Source organism: Gallinula chloropus (genome assembly GCF_964237585.1).
Source record: "Gallinula chloropus genome assembly, chromosome: 2".
NCBI classification, from domain to species: Eukaryota; Metazoa; Chordata; class Aves; order Gruiformes; family Rallidae; genus Gallinula; species Gallinula chloropus.
In genome coordinates, this window is record NC_140086.1 from 40,069,250 (window position 1) to 40,086,692 (window position 17,443).

Genomic DNA, 17,443 nt, shown 5'->3' on the forward strand with positions numbered 1-17,443 from the left:
GCAGCAATTTTACTTTGATTAGTAATCTAACAACCAGGGTTGTGATGACATTAGTATGAGTGTAAAAGACCTTTAATAAAAGCACAGTTGGACACTTTAGATGTTGAATATTAACATCCCAAAAATCCTTTTTTCCTATTTTTTTTTTTTTTGGTGGCGGGGGGGGGGCAGATTTTGGAAAGGAGGATTGGGGAGAAGAGCAGGGAAATAAGAGACACCCCTCAAACCTGCAAATACAATCCATAAAAAACATTAAAGAAAGAGCTCAAAATAGAGCTTGCCTCCAGCAGAGCTTGCAATCAAAGACATGTAGGCAGCAGACCAACCACTTCCCACAAAACTGCAGCAAAATACACACTCCCCATGAGTAATCACACCTTTGTTTGCAGGAGAGAGGAAGAAGAGAAGAATAATTGGTGAAAAACAGCATCCAATGTGAAGACATTTATGAAAAGACCACATTCTCTTCTCCTGCCTAGTAGACCATCAGGGCAACTAATTACTGAGTTTATATTACATGAAGTTTATCTGAAAAACAGGCCTATGGCTCAAAATACAAAATATAGCTCTAGACTTCACAAAACAAAAAAAGCCCTAGAGGTTTTGTGCCAATCACAGCCAGTCATGACATTGCACCAATTTAGGTTTGCAAAGCTTTTAATGAAGTTATGACACTAGTAATAAAATTAAAACCCAAAACATTCCCCCCAATGCCACAACATTAAAAAAAAAATCCATTAATAAAGGCAATTTTCCTTCCTCAAATTTGAAAATTTAACACTTTGAAGTAAATCAATATTTCTGGTTAACTAAAATCAACATGAGCACCATTACCTGTATTAACTGGACAGTTTTCTGTCCAACAAGTCAGAGAGTGAGCCACACAAAAAAGTCTATTAAAATATAATAATGCCTTTTTAGGAACAAGCTCTTTTCTAATTCTTACTCAGAGTTTTAACAGTTTGGAAGTGCAAAGTTCAATCAAGTTGTGAAGCAGATAGGAAGAATGTGTAAGCAAAATAACATCACTAGCAACCAGGGGAGAATTAAGAGAGAACCAGAGCTAAAGAGAATGTTCCTTTCAGTGACAAGGAAGACAATATATAAGTGTATGTATACCACCTGTATACATAAGATTGTTCATTGCATGTAAAGTTGTTTTCGCTGCTAAGCACAACCACTACTTAAAGACACAGAAGTTACGGGAAAGGATTTTTCTTTACTGGAGAAGGCAAAAAACTTAGGGTGCAGGAGAGTTCTCTCACTTCTCAAACTCCCAGAAAACACCACACTGAAGTGAAAAGCACCATAGATTTTTGCCTAGGTATGTGTGTTTGCAAAAATCAAAATTCTCACCCACAAAAAGCACAAGAAAAGAGTAAAAGACTGAAAAAGAATATCTCTTTTGTCTACCCAAAAGCATGTTAAATACCATCTAAAGACACTTACAGGGAACCTCCGTGACTTAGTAAGTTTTTGAAATTAGAATATACAAGGTTTTTTAAGGATTTAAGAGGTGGTTCAGCCAAATTATGCTGAGCCCGTTTAAAAATCTGGAGGGAAAGGGTTTTGATTTGTTTTACCTTTTTCTTGACTGAACGGCTACTCATGATTTTCTCCACAACAGGACCTTCAGCATCAGCAGATTCCTACATCACAAATACCACACAAGAGTTACAGGAGTACATCTTTGTTACATAAAGACTTCCTTAATTAGAAAAACTCCAAATAATCTTTTGCAATGGGAGTTTAGTACACAGGAAGACGACTTCCCCTTAGCACAACTTAAGAGGTTTCAAATAGATTTAATACTGTAATACAGAATCAAAGGATACTTGTTTAAAGCCCATTTTTAAGAGCTAATGTAACTCCAGCTCTCTCAGTAAGGCTGAAATGCACAGATACACAGGTATCCGTGATACACAGATACATGGGCAGCTCTGCTTTCCTAAAGTAACGCACACTTTAGCGCCATACAGTCTAAATATTAAAAGATACTCAAAAAGTCTAGTTGACTGCCTAAGTGTCCACATGGTAACTATTAGAATTGCCTGCAATTCTCTGTTACATTAATTCACTATTACAACTGCAGGCAAACCTACCAAATTCTCCTTCTGATAAGACACAATTAAGAATGGAGATCACATACAGTATTTCACAGGGCTTAACAAATTGCCAAATTAAATACCAAAGAACATGTATATATTCTCCAATAGGTCATCAGTTAGTTAAGTGAAGTAGTTCTTTGAAAAAGCACTACAAAACAATGAGATTGTTACAACAGTCATTCCTACATTATTACCCCTCATCTTATTCAAACTATTTTATCCATCATTTACATTGCACAGAGAATAAAGTGTACCCTGCTGGGTACTACAAGGCAGTAATTTCATAAAGGGGTTCTTATGGTGCCTAACAGCAGGGGACAAGCTTGAGTGGTTTATTAAAGTCACAGAAGCCAGACCACTGAATTCACAGAAGTAAATTCAAGACTCCTAGCAGTCCAGTTTAGGTTTCCATTAGGTAGAAACCATTCATTTCCAAGAACTGTGTCAAACCACATATCATCAGCTTGTAAGCAAAGTCATGAATTAATACATTCTTTAAGAATCTAGAAGCTGATGCCTTCTGGCACACTGTGTGAACCACGGATGAATACCATTCAGGAAAAGGGCCTGTATTTGAACTTTGAATGCTGTGGTTACAGCCCCCCTTCCAGTCTGTTCATATACCTGTTGCTCTGACTGAGATGTATTTGAAGGAGAGTCTCTTCCAGCAGCATCAGCATCATCACCCTCCTCATCTGAAATCTTGAACTCCAGGTCTTCTGTGTAACGCTTCCTCTTCACCTGCCTGCTAGAGCGTCGCTTCTGAATAGAAAGCATTGATATTTTTCATGACAAACAAAACTGGTAGGCAGCAGAGTAACTGAGAAAACTTCTTTGTGTTGCTCAAATACACAGGAGTAGCAAACTGTACGATTATTACAGAGCCTTGGTAGAAATAGTGGGATCAAGAGGCTACTGTTCTAAACTCCCTTTTAGCTGCTCTTACATTGGGGGGAAAAACCCCACAAACAAAAAACACCACTCCCACCCCAAATATCAAAACCCCAAATGGACTGACAAAACTAAAATCCACTTCATGCTCGTTCTGAATTGGAAGCATCTCTAACCCTGTTAGACAATTAGAAAGCATATCTTAGAAGGCAATTAAAAAGCAAGAAGTTGAACCCTCTCAATTCACATCTACGACAAACTTTGACAGATGGCCAATGCAGGAACCAAACACCACCTTTCCCCAGCATGGCCCACAGTGTTGCTAAGCAGTGACAACACCCTGTCCTGCTCTCCCCATCGCCCGGTTGTGCCCAGATTGTCCTGCAGGGGAACCACAGTGAAATACGATTTCCTCACTCTGCGACCCCGGGCTGTTCAGAAAGACATCCTGCAGCACAGCATGGGAACAGATCCCGAACCAAGGACAATGAAAGACCTGAGCCACCCCAAATTGAGAACATAGTTTCTGTGTCCCCAGTGCCCTCATTTCCAAAATGAAAGCTTCAGAGAAACTGCAGAAGACAATCTGTAAAATCCACAAGCATGCATTTGACAGAATGTGCACCTTGATGCTCAGTGCCAAGCCTGAGTATCTCAGTGGACTGATCTATACATTAAAAAAAAAAAAAAAAAAGGCTGCATATCAACTGGTGAAAAAAAAAATCATCTTTAGGAATTGATATATTACTTGTTTTTTACATCTCTCTCAGCTTAACACACATCTTCACCCTTATATAGCTTAACAGATCTGTGCACCCGGGTCTCTCAAAGCACAAAGGCAGATATTTACTTTTAGATAGTTAACTGTACTTTTTAAAGCCCAAATATCTGATGAACTTCACAAAATTAGAAATTTGTTCTCTACCTGACAATGAAATTTTTGAGCAGAGGTTAAGTTTACACCTCTCTTAAACAATGGTGGCATGGCCTCTACTTTTAACACAGTAGCTTACAAGGGTTCCCACAAAACTGTAACCATATTTTAACACTTGAAAATAGATGCCGCTTGGCAAATCACCCTCATTTCCATCATTGCTGATGGGAATAGACCAATTTTCTTTTGGCTCAATAGCTATGGGTGCCAAAATCTCCTTTTCCATTTCTCTCACAGAAAGGATGCCTAAAACGTAATGGTAATCCTCTATTGGATTTGTATTGACTTGGTTAGCTTCCTATTTCCTCCAACATCCACATGAGGCTTTGCAATTGTTACATATTGCTGTCAAGCTGTGCATACGTTTACCTGCACGAGATTATCTTTTACTCATTAACTGATCTATGGATAGAAAGGTGAGTAATAGGCTTGACAATGGAATAAAAAGAATAAAAATCTGTATGGTAACAACCATTTTTCCTCTAAAGATAACAACGCACCACTTTGTGTATTTCTGCACAATATCATTACAGAAGACTTGGTATTTAACACCAAGAACGCAACGGTGTTTTACACTACAGCATGGTATCAATCTCAGTTGGGAAATGCAGAACAAGTTTATTAACTCTAGCTGTCCTGGTGTATATGGCTGTAACCCTTCCTCAAGCTTATGCAAAGAAGCGTGGGTACAGTGTAACATGCACAGTGTGAGAAGATAAAAATTACCCCAAATATGTTATTACGCTTAATTAAAAAGTGATGCAACTACCCTCACACTTGTATTTACAGGAAGAAAGATTTAAAATGTTAAGTTTATCAACCCAGTGTCACAAAGAGAAAGTTTTGTCCCACTGAAGAAGCAAAGCACATATTTTCAACTGCAAACAATATATAATCATCTGTAAATTAACCCAAAAAACCAGCAGCCCTGAAAGTTTCTTCTGTATCTTCTGTCAGCACAATTATTCAGGGTGAGAGAGATTTGTGGCACAGGACAGAAACCTGTTTTTTTTCCCTAACATTTTAATGTTTGCATGGTCTATCTCAGCTTCTCTAATTCCTAAGACACAGTTTGCACAAATCAGAAATAAGAGTCTTCTGTTGCTGCTTTTCTTTTTAACTAGAATACACTGCATTGCTCACATTTCATTATAATCCACATCCTTCTGGAAAACAGGAAGAGGGGAGGCATAAACCATGTTTGTGTTAAGACACCACTGTTTGCCAAGTTTTTCACCAGGCTGCTTTAACCAGCCTCAAGTGATCATCAGTCTTGACATCTCTCATAACCAGAAGGAACACATCCACAACCTGACATGCAACGGATTTCAGCAATACTAGATGACTATTTAGAAGTCTCATATTTTCTATATCACATTTGTCTCCAAAGCCTTCATAAGCGAATTCCTAATTCTAATGCTCACTCCAACCATTGTCAGCAGAAGCAAGCCAGGAGCTGACCACCTCTTATGCCTCATGACAAAGCACACAGAAGTTGTCATATATGCTCTATCTATTGCCAGGCTTTCTTTACACAAAATAAAGTTTGTACAGAAAGTGAGAGGTGAGCAGTGGTCAAGGGAAATGATCAACATTGCCTGATGACTGACAGTCCTACAAAACGGCCCTTCATCCACTAAAGCAGTGCTGTTACAAGTCCCTGAACGTGCACGTTTCCGACACCCTGCTTTGCCACGTCTTATTCTTGTTTTCAGAAGGTTTGCAAGCCGATGCAAGAAGAAACACAAGGCTTATATGCAAGAGCTCATAATGATACATTAAGTCTACAGAAAAAATTCAGCACCAGAATTACACTGGTGATGGAAGAGAAGACATGACAACTCAGCAGCCCTGCAGCATAAAGGGAAGTTATAGAAAATACCCAAATACCTCTACCTCTGTAAGAGACCAATAGCACTAACATCTTGTAGATCAGAATTGCCAAAGACATTGAACTCAAAAGATAGTATTACCTGAACCCCCGGGTCATCTTCATCTTCAGGATGAGGTGATGGTGGTGGAGTTTTTTCCAAATCTGAGTTTTCAGAACCTTCCTTTCCCTTATTAACCTTTTTCTTCGCAGCACTAGTTTCTGAATCTGTTTTCTTGTTACTGAAACAGAGATATTTGTAATCAATATTGGCACAAAAACATAATCAAGAAGTACTTAAGAAAATAATCTGCAAGATCTCCATTTTCAGTGACCTCATTATTTTCAACTGCCTTCCTTATTTAAGTATTTAAACATAACTGTAACATCAGTGATGCCTAGACCATCACTGTACATTTCCTATTCCTTAACAACGGACACCTCTCTTCTTTCAAGACCTTAGACAGCAACCCTGAATACATATTCAAGAAGAAACTAAAACTGAGAACGGAAGGGAAGAGCTACTCTCTTCAAAGCCTGCACTTTCTGAAAGCACTGTTTGGGCAACCTGACACATGTGAGGAGAAACAGGATTACATGCACATTTGTCTTGATATTACTGTGCAGACCAGGTGAGCAGAAACAGGAAGCATTACCAAAACAAAGGACTGAACAGGAAAATTTGTTTTCTTCTACTATCCCTGTTATTTCCAAGCAGGAAATCTAGTGAGGATGTATCAAGCTGTAGCTCTGTATGTAGTACCAAAGGCTGAGGTGTGTGTCAGCTGGAGGCCATCTATACAGACCCAACACATGCAACTGCAGCTTGCGTGGAGGGGAAATAAAACTCCCAGGTGGTATTTTGGCATCTACACAATACTAGAAAGCTGTATCCACTGATGGTAGAAGGAATGTTTTGGGAACTGTATCTCCCCTTCATTCCTCATGAAACCGCCACCTGAGAAGCTAGGACCCCATCTCCCCAACTGCACTGAGGCTTGAAACAGGTGAAGATGCATGTATCAAAATCCAGCTTTTAAATACATCGCATTCAAATCTGCACACCAAGGCAACTTTCAGCATCAATGCTGCAAGTTAGTAATTTTAAGCAGATTTAGCCTTTCAGCCTGGCATGAGTTACTGCTAGTCTTTTTCTCCCCCTCTGTTTCTACGCACCCCACCCCCCCGGCCTATTACCAATTTGACAGGCTGTTTCTGGAAGTTGCTGAGATGTTGAAGAGCAGAGGAAGCAGAGTTCCGCACTGGTACCTGACAAACGGTGCGTACAGGTCACCAAACAGTATATCAGGCACTTTTACACGGCTTCTGCACCCTCCACATTTTAATTTCGTACCCAGGACACTGCCGGGGGTTTGTTTTTCCTTCATAATCCCCAGCCTTGTAACTTCTGGAACACACACCAGCTCTAAGCTTGTTCATTTTGATCAGCACATGCACTGGCCCACTGAAGGCGGATTTCAGGGCTGTAATTTAAAATTCCCAAATATGGTTACACGTCGCTGGGGGACCGAGACAACTTGGTTGCAGTATTATCCTCCTCTTTGTGCAGCCGGTGTTTAAACTACTGTTGACTTAAAAGTAAGGTAGATTTTACATGCGAAGAGACTGGGAGCTTTGAAAATGAAGTTGTATTACCGTGAAGTTACAGGGCACAGCGCTGCTTTCCTCTCAAAACCCTCCCCTCACCTCAAACTGTGAGAATTAAAAAAAGAAAAGGGGGGTGGGGGGGTGGGTTTGGGGGTGTGTTGGTGGGGAGATGCGTTTGCTACGGCGGAAGGACGGCGGACACAAGCCAAGCCCTCGGTAAAGGCGGAGAAGAAGAAGGGGCGATCGCGGCCCCGCCATGCCCGCCCGCCGACCGGCCGGGCCGGCCTCCCCCGGGCGCGCGGGCGGCGCGCGGGCAGCGGCTCCCCTCCCAGCGTTTGTTTCCGCTCTAGCTGCCACCAATGGCACAAAGCCGCAGCTGAAGCGGGGCCCCTTGCCTTTCATCCGCGCGCCGAGAGCGCTCGCGTCGCCCCGGCAACCCGCGGCCACGTGACCAGCACCTGCTCCGCTGGCTGGCGGCCACCGACTGCAGCCATCTGCTTCCCTCAATCAGCGCCCGGGCGCTCCCGGCACCTGCGCGGCCGCGTCCTGTGCGCCCCCCCCCCCCCCCTCCCCGCTCTCCACCACACACACACACACACACACACACACCCGACCACCACCGCCTTTTATCAAATCACCGCGAAACCGCTTCCAAAAAAAAAAAAAAAAAAAGAAGAAGAAAAAAAAGCCAACCCCAAAAAACACAAACCCAAACCTAAAAGCTCTCTTCAGGTACCTCTCGGATTTAAATCAAAGGTACGCCTGCGTCAGGGGAGCTGGGCGGCCGCCAGGTGAGGCGAGCTGACAGGCTGGCGCTTCTTGCCCCTGACCCCCGTAAATCAGAGCAAGGCACGCGATTAAGTTCGAGCAGTCGTTACCCTGCCGCCTATGAATAACGGGGGTAAAGTTGGGAAGAACAGCAGGGCCGAGGTTTGCTAAAATAACGACTTGCTGAAAGGCCGGGAAGTGCTACTGAGGGGCCTGCCTGCCCCGGGTGGACCCACTGCTGCTGCCCTCCCCGGCACTCGTCGCCCGGTGAGGCCCAGACCAGACAAAGACCCGGCCAGGGGCACCAGCGGCGGGTCCACCCTGACAAAGGTCTCTTTCTGGCCTCTGTCAGACCTTCCTTTCCCTGCTCCTAGCGGCAGGGACTGCAAGCTAAGGGTATCTCGTGACCTACATATACCCCTTAGCCCTGCCGCAGCGCACTGACTCACTCTCCGTACTGGGGAGGAGGATGAAGCAATTGGGACACAGTTTCAAATAACCCCTCTTCCCTTGCCAGGCCAGTTAAAAAACAAGACACATGAAAGAGCCACCAACTTGGAGAGAACAAAGCCCTCGTACGCTGTACCGAGAATTTTAAGTTCTAAATTCAGCAGAAGAATTGCTCCTTTTAAATGCATAGTTACAGTTTCAAGGAAAGAAAGGAAGGTGAAGCACGGAAGGACAGCACCGTCTGCTTGCACGAGGCGAGATACTACTTCCCAGGGCATCACGCACCCAGGAGTTCCCCCCCCGCCAGTGGGATCATCAGCTTCCTCCCTGTTGTCAGCAACTGTTGTTCCTCTCCACCTGCCCGCAGAGCCAGCATTATCTGTTCCTGACAATTAAATGTACCCACTTTCTGACTCTGCCTTTCCGTTGTCCAGCAGATCATACTCATGCCACTCAGGAATGGTGTTAGCCTGGAACAGAATTACCTTTCTACATGACAGTACAGGCAGGTAAAACCCTCTTCTTAGACTCTGGGATTACCATTATGGTCTGACTGTCAATGCTTAACTCTGGATGCACATCTGACAGTACTTTCCAAATTTGGCAACAAGAGAGGTGAACTGTAATATGCCCATTAAAAAACTCTCGTATTTGTTTTTACACATGCATGAATACAAAATTTAGCCAAGTCCCACTGGAGATAGGATAGTGTCCAGTCCCAAACCAAGAAAATCTGAAACTTAACTAGTATTTGCACACACAAAACCCTGCTAAAATATTTTAAAAACATGAGCTAAAACTAGTCCTTCTACTGAAATGATACCAACACTGTTCAGATTAGACGTTTTACAGTATCGCTATGCAATATCACTTCCCAGTCTCATCCTCTTATTCCCAAGGACTGCCTAGCATATTGACCAAAGGGGATCAGTAAGGTGACCTGCAGAAGGTCAGACAAACAGCCAACATGAAGGAAAAGAGGGGCTGAGGAGGAAAACAGTAAGATAGATAGTTGCAAAGAAAGTCTAAATTACAATCTCAAAACAAGTATCCAACCCTAGACCAAGAGTTTTGTGTCAGTTAGTCGAGCAGCCACCTACAGAGCTACAGTCAGAAGTCCAGGAACTTACCAGGGCCAAAACATGAGACTTGAGAATACCCTAAAAAACATGGCATGCTTCACAGGATTAAGAGGGGAAGTAATGAGCTCTGTGTTTACATTGTGCAACTACTCCATCTGATCTGGGTAACTGACAGATCTGTCTATTAGCATAATTTATGATGGCTACCAGGATTTGGATGATGCTTTTTTTTCTCCTGTAATTTACACATTTAAAATCAAACAGACTATTGATACCTATTTTACTGTTTGGAAATAGTCTCCTGTGACAAATTCGTGATTGGAACCTATCTGGAAAGAACGTTATACACCCACTGTGAAGCATCAAAACCGTAAAAAATCCCACCCTCTTCAAATGCCAGAGCCACCATACTTTCTTTACTGCCTCACCTGCGGAAAATAATTATTTTTAAGCTTCTAGTTTAAGAAAAACTTCTTTTAAAAAATCATTTTTAAATATATAATAAAAAAGGAGGGAAGACAATGGCACTTCCCCCCCCAGCCTGAAAACTCAGCCAAATTATTAACAAATAACAGCAAAGCCCACAAGGTCTGCTGGCAGCAAAGGTAAATATCTGGCAGCTGGGCTGGTTCAAAAGGGAGATGAGGACAGGTGTGAACAGGAACAGCCTCAGTGGACACACACATGGAAATCTCGTATGATTTCCTGTTCCCTCTCACAGGCAATTCCTTCCTGCCTTGGCTCAGTAGGATCCGAGCCTGGGAGTGGAAACTACCACCACAGCCCCAGGACCTCTCTTCCTGTCCTCCAGCTCCCCAGGGTGCTGCGTCCTGCTGACCCCGCCGCTCCACTGCACAGCGGCCTCTTCCCACTTCCGCGGCCAGGAGCCATCCCCTTTCTGACACAACAAACAACAAATCCATGTGCCAAAAAAGTCTGTCTCCCTCTAAAAGATGTAATTATGCTCGTGCTTAGCGCTCCCCTTGCACACAGCCACTCACTTGCCCTACCCTGCATCCCAGGCTGCTGCTGTACGTGTGGGAAGGACAAAGAGTTTCCTCTGCCACAGGGACGAGAGGAAGCAGATAAGACCAGCTCCTGTGAAACACAGCACACGGCTTTGAGGAGATGGGAGGAGGGATGAGCTCCTGTGAGGAGCTGCCATTTGGCCCTCACAAGTGGTTACTGCTTCTCCCACCGTAATTGGTGGCCACTCTCTAGGGTTTCATAGGAAGCAGCGGGAGAGCTATCAGCTGTGCTGCAGCGTGATCTTCTCAAACAGGTGGTCCTCATCTCCTCCAGGGACAAGCACAGGAGGAACAGACATCTGAGCCATGACTTTGCAATTCAGTAGGACTACTTGCCTTTCCCTGTCCATCTACTTTCAGAAAAATCTGCCTGGTTTGCATGTGCTTTAAAGATCTCTCTGTAACGTTAAGAGCCCACATAATACTTGCGCCTAAGCAACTTAATGAAACCCCTTCATTTGGGAACCTAGGTATACATACATTTTCCTTTTGAACCTGACTAGTTTGGTCTGCAACAGATTTGGGTTTTTCTTCCAGCCACTGTTGTATTTGGCTTTCTGTCCTGGCAGGACTGGGCTAATATCCATTTGCCATGGTTTAACCCCAGCTAAAGTGTTCAGTACAATATTAATGTGTGATCTCTCAAAATCATCAAGTCTGCTGTACAACACACTAGCAGCTCATTTGGGTGTTTTTAAGATGCCATGGGACAGGCAATTCAAACCACCATGAAATTAATCAGCTGCTTCCATTCTCCAATCTGACTGTTCTCACTCACTGAAGTACATTTCAGTGGGTCAGGCAGCTCATTTTGTCACAACTTACACCAAAGGTAGAAGAGATGTGAAGGATAAAGTTTCTCTCCATCTTTTTTTTTTTGTTAATAAAAGGATTATACTTTTAGTCAAAAATCAGAACTGAAGCAACAGGGTTAAATTATGAGCTGTATTAAATTACAAAAGGGTTTTAAGATAGATAGATCTAGTATGGTATTTAAGTATATGTATAATCAATACAATCTGTGTCAAAATTAACTGTTAAGGACTTGTTATACTCTATTCAAAAAACTGTTGCTCTGCAATAAATACTTTTAACATGCCTGACTATTTACCTGTAGTTTACACAGGTACAAAACTCTTAAAACTGCTCAGCTTATTCAGGAATTAAAACATCATTGTGCAAAGCATTCAGAAATCTAAAAAACACACTACTTTCAATGTTTAGAAGCAAAATAGCGGGCAATATAATCGTTAGTAGTAAACACATGGCAGACGGTAGCTTTATTAAAATATTATACTTCAACATAATCATACTATCAATCTAGATCACTCACTGCAGCTACTGTAATATTTCGTGGAGTTAGTGCTGCTGAAATACCATGGCTCAGACAATTAAATGTTTGGACTGGTGATTTATCTAAAAACCTGATTCAGTGATCTGTCACTGGACAGGTTCCCTAGCCTCTGATATTGCCAAAGTAAGCAAATTTATTTCACCTATTTAAAATTCTCTGGCAGCACAGCATCCCGACACTGTCTCGGAGTTCTTTAAAGCAGCTTGATACCGAAGCTGACAAGACCACAAAATGACAACCACCTTGTTTTCAGAAGAGTATTTGGTAACAGAGACACAAGCCCTTTATGGGAAAGTAGGACGTTCTCCCCACCCCTGACTAAGCATAAAGAAAAGCACATGCTCTTAAAGCCACACTGAACACGTTTCTCACAGGTAAAACAACAGAGCTCAGTGCTTACTAGAAAACTGTAAGTCCTCTAGCTACCCACAGACAAGAGTCAATGCATGGGAAAGAAGATAAAGAGCCTCCTACAAACACAACAAAATGAGCTGTGATTTGTTCTTTCAAAGGCAACCCTGCTCCCTTCATCTGCATGGCACATCCGAAGATATAGAGAAGATGCACAAAGAGATACTAGGGATTGAGCGGACAGGACAGACCAGCTCTGAGGTCTGATGTCCAGCAGCACAGCCACAGGAACCCATGGATGTTTCTGAGGCAGAATCCTTCTAACCCTTTCTACTCTGTAGTCAAGCTCTTGTAAAACTACACAAATTGAGAAGTCCTGCACTAAAAGCGCTTTTTTTTTCCCCCTTAAACTTCTTGCTGGCAAAAAGTGCTGAGATGCTCAATCCGAGCACATCCATTGGCCCAGTCAGCCTTTACACCTATGAGTGCAGGGACATGGAACAAAAAGGATGTTTTGGCAGATACAGTATTTTGGTTTCAAAAAACCACATGCTATATGGATTGCTATGGATGTAAACCCCATCCTTAGCACAGCCTGGAACACTGCCCAAGTAACTTCTGCAATAGGATAGGCTCATCAACTGTAATTTACTGAACAGTTAATATGACCTGTTCAGGACAACATTGATTTTTTTACAAGCCAGTGTTTATAAATTCTTTGGGAAACTACATCTCTGCTAACACTGAAACTTCTTTCTCTTGCCAAAAAGAACAGTAACCTCCTACTGTCCATGCCTCATTGAGCCACTGAGCTCTATCGAACCTAAGCAACACTCAAGTCTTGTACAATATATGCAAAGCTGATTCATTAACTGCAATTTTTAAACCCTAATACAAATGGATTTTGCAAACTGATTTGGATTAGCCAAGTCTGGCTGTGCTTCCATCTGGAAGTTATATTTTATAACGCTAGCCACATCTTGAAAAACAGATTCAGATGTTTGGAACAAATTCAGAACAGTTGTAAGAAATTCTAGGTACAAATGAAAAAAAAATGAGCTTTAATGTCTTTTTCCTCTTGGTTTTCTTTCAAGTAGGCATTTGTAATCATGGTGTTTAGGGAGTTGAGGGGTAAGGAAAGAATCTGTGTTATTATCTATGACGTATTTACTCATGTGTAACAGCAGTTTGTTCTTTCTCATACTACTCCAGAGCATTTTCAGCCTATCCTGATAAAGGGACACGACACTGAGTGAAACCAGTTAAGAAATGGGATTGAAGCATCTGGTCTATCTACAAAGACTTTCTGCTAAGAAAATTGTCTTTACATGCAACAGCAAAATTAATATAATCCCTACAGTGAGGATACATCAATATCCATATAAAAATGCCTTTTTAACAGCGGAACTTATAGTCTATTATATTGTGTCAGTATAAAATAGTGCCTGTAAGGGCTGCACAACTCGTAACAGCACTGAAGTACCTAGCTTCTTAGAGAAAAAAAACCATCATCAAATATTTTTGCTCTGAGCCTTCATCTCTTGATCTCTGGATTTGGTCAAAACTACATTAATGTTGAAGCAGTTTTGTCTTATTACACAAACCACACACGAGGACAGGTCAGCATTAGAAGAGAAACAGTTCTGAAATCTAACACATCCAGAAATTTTTACATCTTGAGAAGAAAAATTAACCTTCTGCCTTTCCACCTTGTTTAAAATAACTGTGAAACCATAAACAGGAAAGCCAAACAAGAGAAATGTACCCGAGTTCCTCAAAAACATGATGCTGTAGATGGCAGAAGGCAAACGACAGAACGAGATTTCCTCTCCGCCCCCGCCATTCAGCACGGATGCTTTAGAAATCCGACAAACACACTGTTTTTCTCTGAGCACACACACAAGTTTCCTGACTTACCTGGCCTTTTTGCTGGTCTTGGGTTTTGGCGTGGTACTTTTTGCTTTCTTTTCCTTTGGCTCTTTAGGGGTCTTAGGGACTTTGGGGGTCTTGGGTTCCTTCTTTTCCTTGGGTTCTTTAGGATCCTTCGGTTCTTTTTTTGCCTTGGGCTTTTTCTTTTTCTTCTTCTCTTCTTGGGAGCAATCCACTGAGTTCCTGCTTAGATTCTGGCTGTCAAGTCCCCCAGGAAAGTCTTCCTTACCAAAACCTTTGCTGGGACCTTCTGCAGCAATGTGATTGTTTTTCTTTTTCTTTTTCTTTTGCTGTGGCTGCGGCTCAATCGATGGCAGATAATCATCGCTTTTCACTAGCTGGGTATTCGGTCCACTAACCTGAGTCATATCCGGCACTGGTTTCTCTAAAAAGGGTTCCGATGGAGAATGCTGAGAGAGACAAACAGAAATAAAATTGTAGATTTGCAACTTGGATTTCTAAAACTTTGCTCTTTTGGAGCAAGTGGTAACAGAGGGAGAAAATACGAAGCAGATTAATCTAGTAGCACATCTGAAATATTGTACAGTAAAACCCAAAGCTTTCTGCAGTGAGAGTAGCAAAATGACCAGAAATTCTTGATATAGAAAGGATAAAATTATTGTACAGAATATATTTAGGGTCTTTAACCTTTAGATGCCAAAGGAACAGCAATTTTTATTTCAGATATTTAAAAATAACTGTTAGTACAACAAATAACCTGTTAGAAATTATTCAACTGCACTGGAATTTTGTCACCTGGAAAAAAAAAGTTAAAAGTTTCTTTCTAGACATGCAAAAGGAAAATAAACTACATTCACAGGCTGTTATTTACAGAAAATAAACCTGCACAATTTACATTGGTTCAGCTGTGACTGCAGGTATTTTGATCAGCACGTGAAGAATTAAGCCACTTTAAAATGTAATATACTGCTACATTTTAAGTCAAAGATCCACAGCTCCCTACTTGTAATGGAAATAGATTTGTTTGTGCTTCAGATTGGATAGAGTACTACCTTAAGTGTTTGTGAACCTGTAAAAGCATCCTATTTCAAATTCTGTGTAGCATATCATGTTTACACCAGACTTGAAGTACGGGAAACCGTATGTATAACTACACAAATGGCAAGTGCCTGGACTAAACATCTTGGGTGTATCTGCAGCTCTTTTCCTCCGAATGGTTCTGTTCTACACAAAGATCCAGGAGCCTGCAATGAAAAATGTGTAAGCTCTACCGTGACTTTGCAGCATATCAAAGCTCCAACCTGCTTCTCAATGCCTGACCATGGCTACAAATGCAGGAAGACAGCGCTTTTCAAGAAGAAAAAGTAATAGCATGACACTGTACTGATGCCTTTCTTCCAACTGCATATTCGGTTAGACCATTGTCCCACCCTCTTTCTCCTCCTTTTCTCTTCCCTGAAAATTAAGTCAGCATGATTATAGGTAGAAGAGTTCCCCATTAGCCATGATCACAAAGTCCAGCCATTTGAGATGTTTGATCCATTGTATTGTGGAGAAGAAAGGTTTAGAGCAAATCAGAATTTTACTTCCAGGAATAGCACCAACTGTAACTGTCTATAGCATTATTCACATTTCCTTTTATCCTTTTTTTTTTTTTTTTAAATTCAAACCGTGTTTACTTAGGAGTGGCAAGCATGCAAACAAATTCATACAAACACAGCCTGTGAGCATAAGGAGAACTGATGGACATACACAGACATATACTTTAGCCACCTGGATCTTTTTAAAAATACAACACACTTAAGATTTAGGAAATAAAATTCTTAGTATCATTACACAAGAAAGTGAATGCACATGTTAACTTTCCAAATATAGTAATAACAGTTTCCTGAATGTAAGCAAACTGAATCACAACAGTCCTGTTTTCAGCATTGCTTCACAATAGCAAAAAAACCCCCTGTGCCCTGAATACACTTGCATCCTCAGAAGCTACCCAAACAGCAAAGGAGTGAGACTATCAAGATAACTCTTTATTCCTGTTTGGGAGCAGTTTGAACAGTAGACACTACAGTTCCTTATAGAGACAAATCCTAGACTGGAGGGAAGTTCTGAGTGACTGGCTTAAGATCTGGGTCTACTTGGCTTACCTAAGAACTTTCATGGTCACTCCTACATGTTTCTGTCCTCCACCTGTTGATTAAGGTACTTTTTAGTGCAATGGGGCCTTAGTTACAGTGGAAACTCAGCTCTAATGCAAAGATGATGCACCCATTGCATTAGCACATCAACCAGCCCCACCTCAAAGCAATGTCACATTAGGCATCCTTGAAGAAATCTGTTGTAATCATCATATGTATCTTCATACTGGCAAGTTCATAAAGACTGATACCTGTATAGGAAACATTGGTCCCAGGAAGTCCGTGGTGCTAATGAATTCAGCATCCCTACTGTCCATTACACAAAATAGATATATTTTTAAATCTTCTATTTGGTTTTGAACTGAATGATTGTTCATTCTGTCTGTTCAAACTGTCTTCTCTGTACCTCAGACTGTTACATACTTGCACTGTTTAACATTTATTTTTAGGTAGGAAGAGACAAGAATATTAGGCAGGTCACCAGGAAGTACTACTTACCCATATTTCTCTGGGGCAGCACATTTAACAAACATTTTCCCAAGGTAGCCAATATATTTCTGTATTATCTGCCATATCTTATGGACCCTACGTTTTTAAGAGACCTCGAGTGCAAGTTTTCACCAAGCCATATGCCACAATACTCACTCCTGTTTTTAAATGCTGTTTAATTTCTATTCCTAACATATAAGAAATCTAAGATTTTCTTTCTTTGTAAAACATATTGAGCAAGTACCTCGTGTTTGGCACTACAGTATTTGTTTCCCATATTAAGAGAGGCTTTTACAGCTACCTAGAAGCTTATGTGTAAGACTCAACTTTCTATAACAAGTAAGAATCAGTAGTTTAATTTTTCTTCCTCTGAAGCACGTCAAACAGCCACACCAACAATTACTAAAAAGCCACAAGAAATCCAGTAATGCCATGTAAATGTAATTCTATAACATTTTCAAGGTTGCACCTTCATTAGCGAT

The 17,443-nt window shown here is 41.5% G+C and overlaps 1 protein-coding gene across 1 annotated transcript in view; it reads right to left on the reverse strand.

Annotated features, from left to right (window-relative positions):
- The window catches only part of CHD7 (chromodomain helicase DNA binding protein 7), a 131,223-nt gene that overhangs the window by 43,402 nt on the left and 70,378 nt on the right, over nucleotides 1–17,443 (reverse strand). Inside the window, exons 3-6 of the mRNA XM_084260803.1 lie at nucleotides 14,362–14,783; nucleotides 5,907–6,045; nucleotides 2,733–2,870; nucleotides 1,584–1,649 (exon numbers count right to left, since the gene is read on the reverse strand). Coding sequence (XP_084116929.1) covers nucleotides 1,584–1,649; nucleotides 2,733–2,870; nucleotides 5,907–6,045; nucleotides 14,362–14,783 — 765 coding nt within the window. The remainder of the gene's footprint in view (nucleotides 1–1,583; nucleotides 1,650–2,732; nucleotides 2,871–5,906; nucleotides 6,046–14,361; nucleotides 14,784–17,443) is intronic.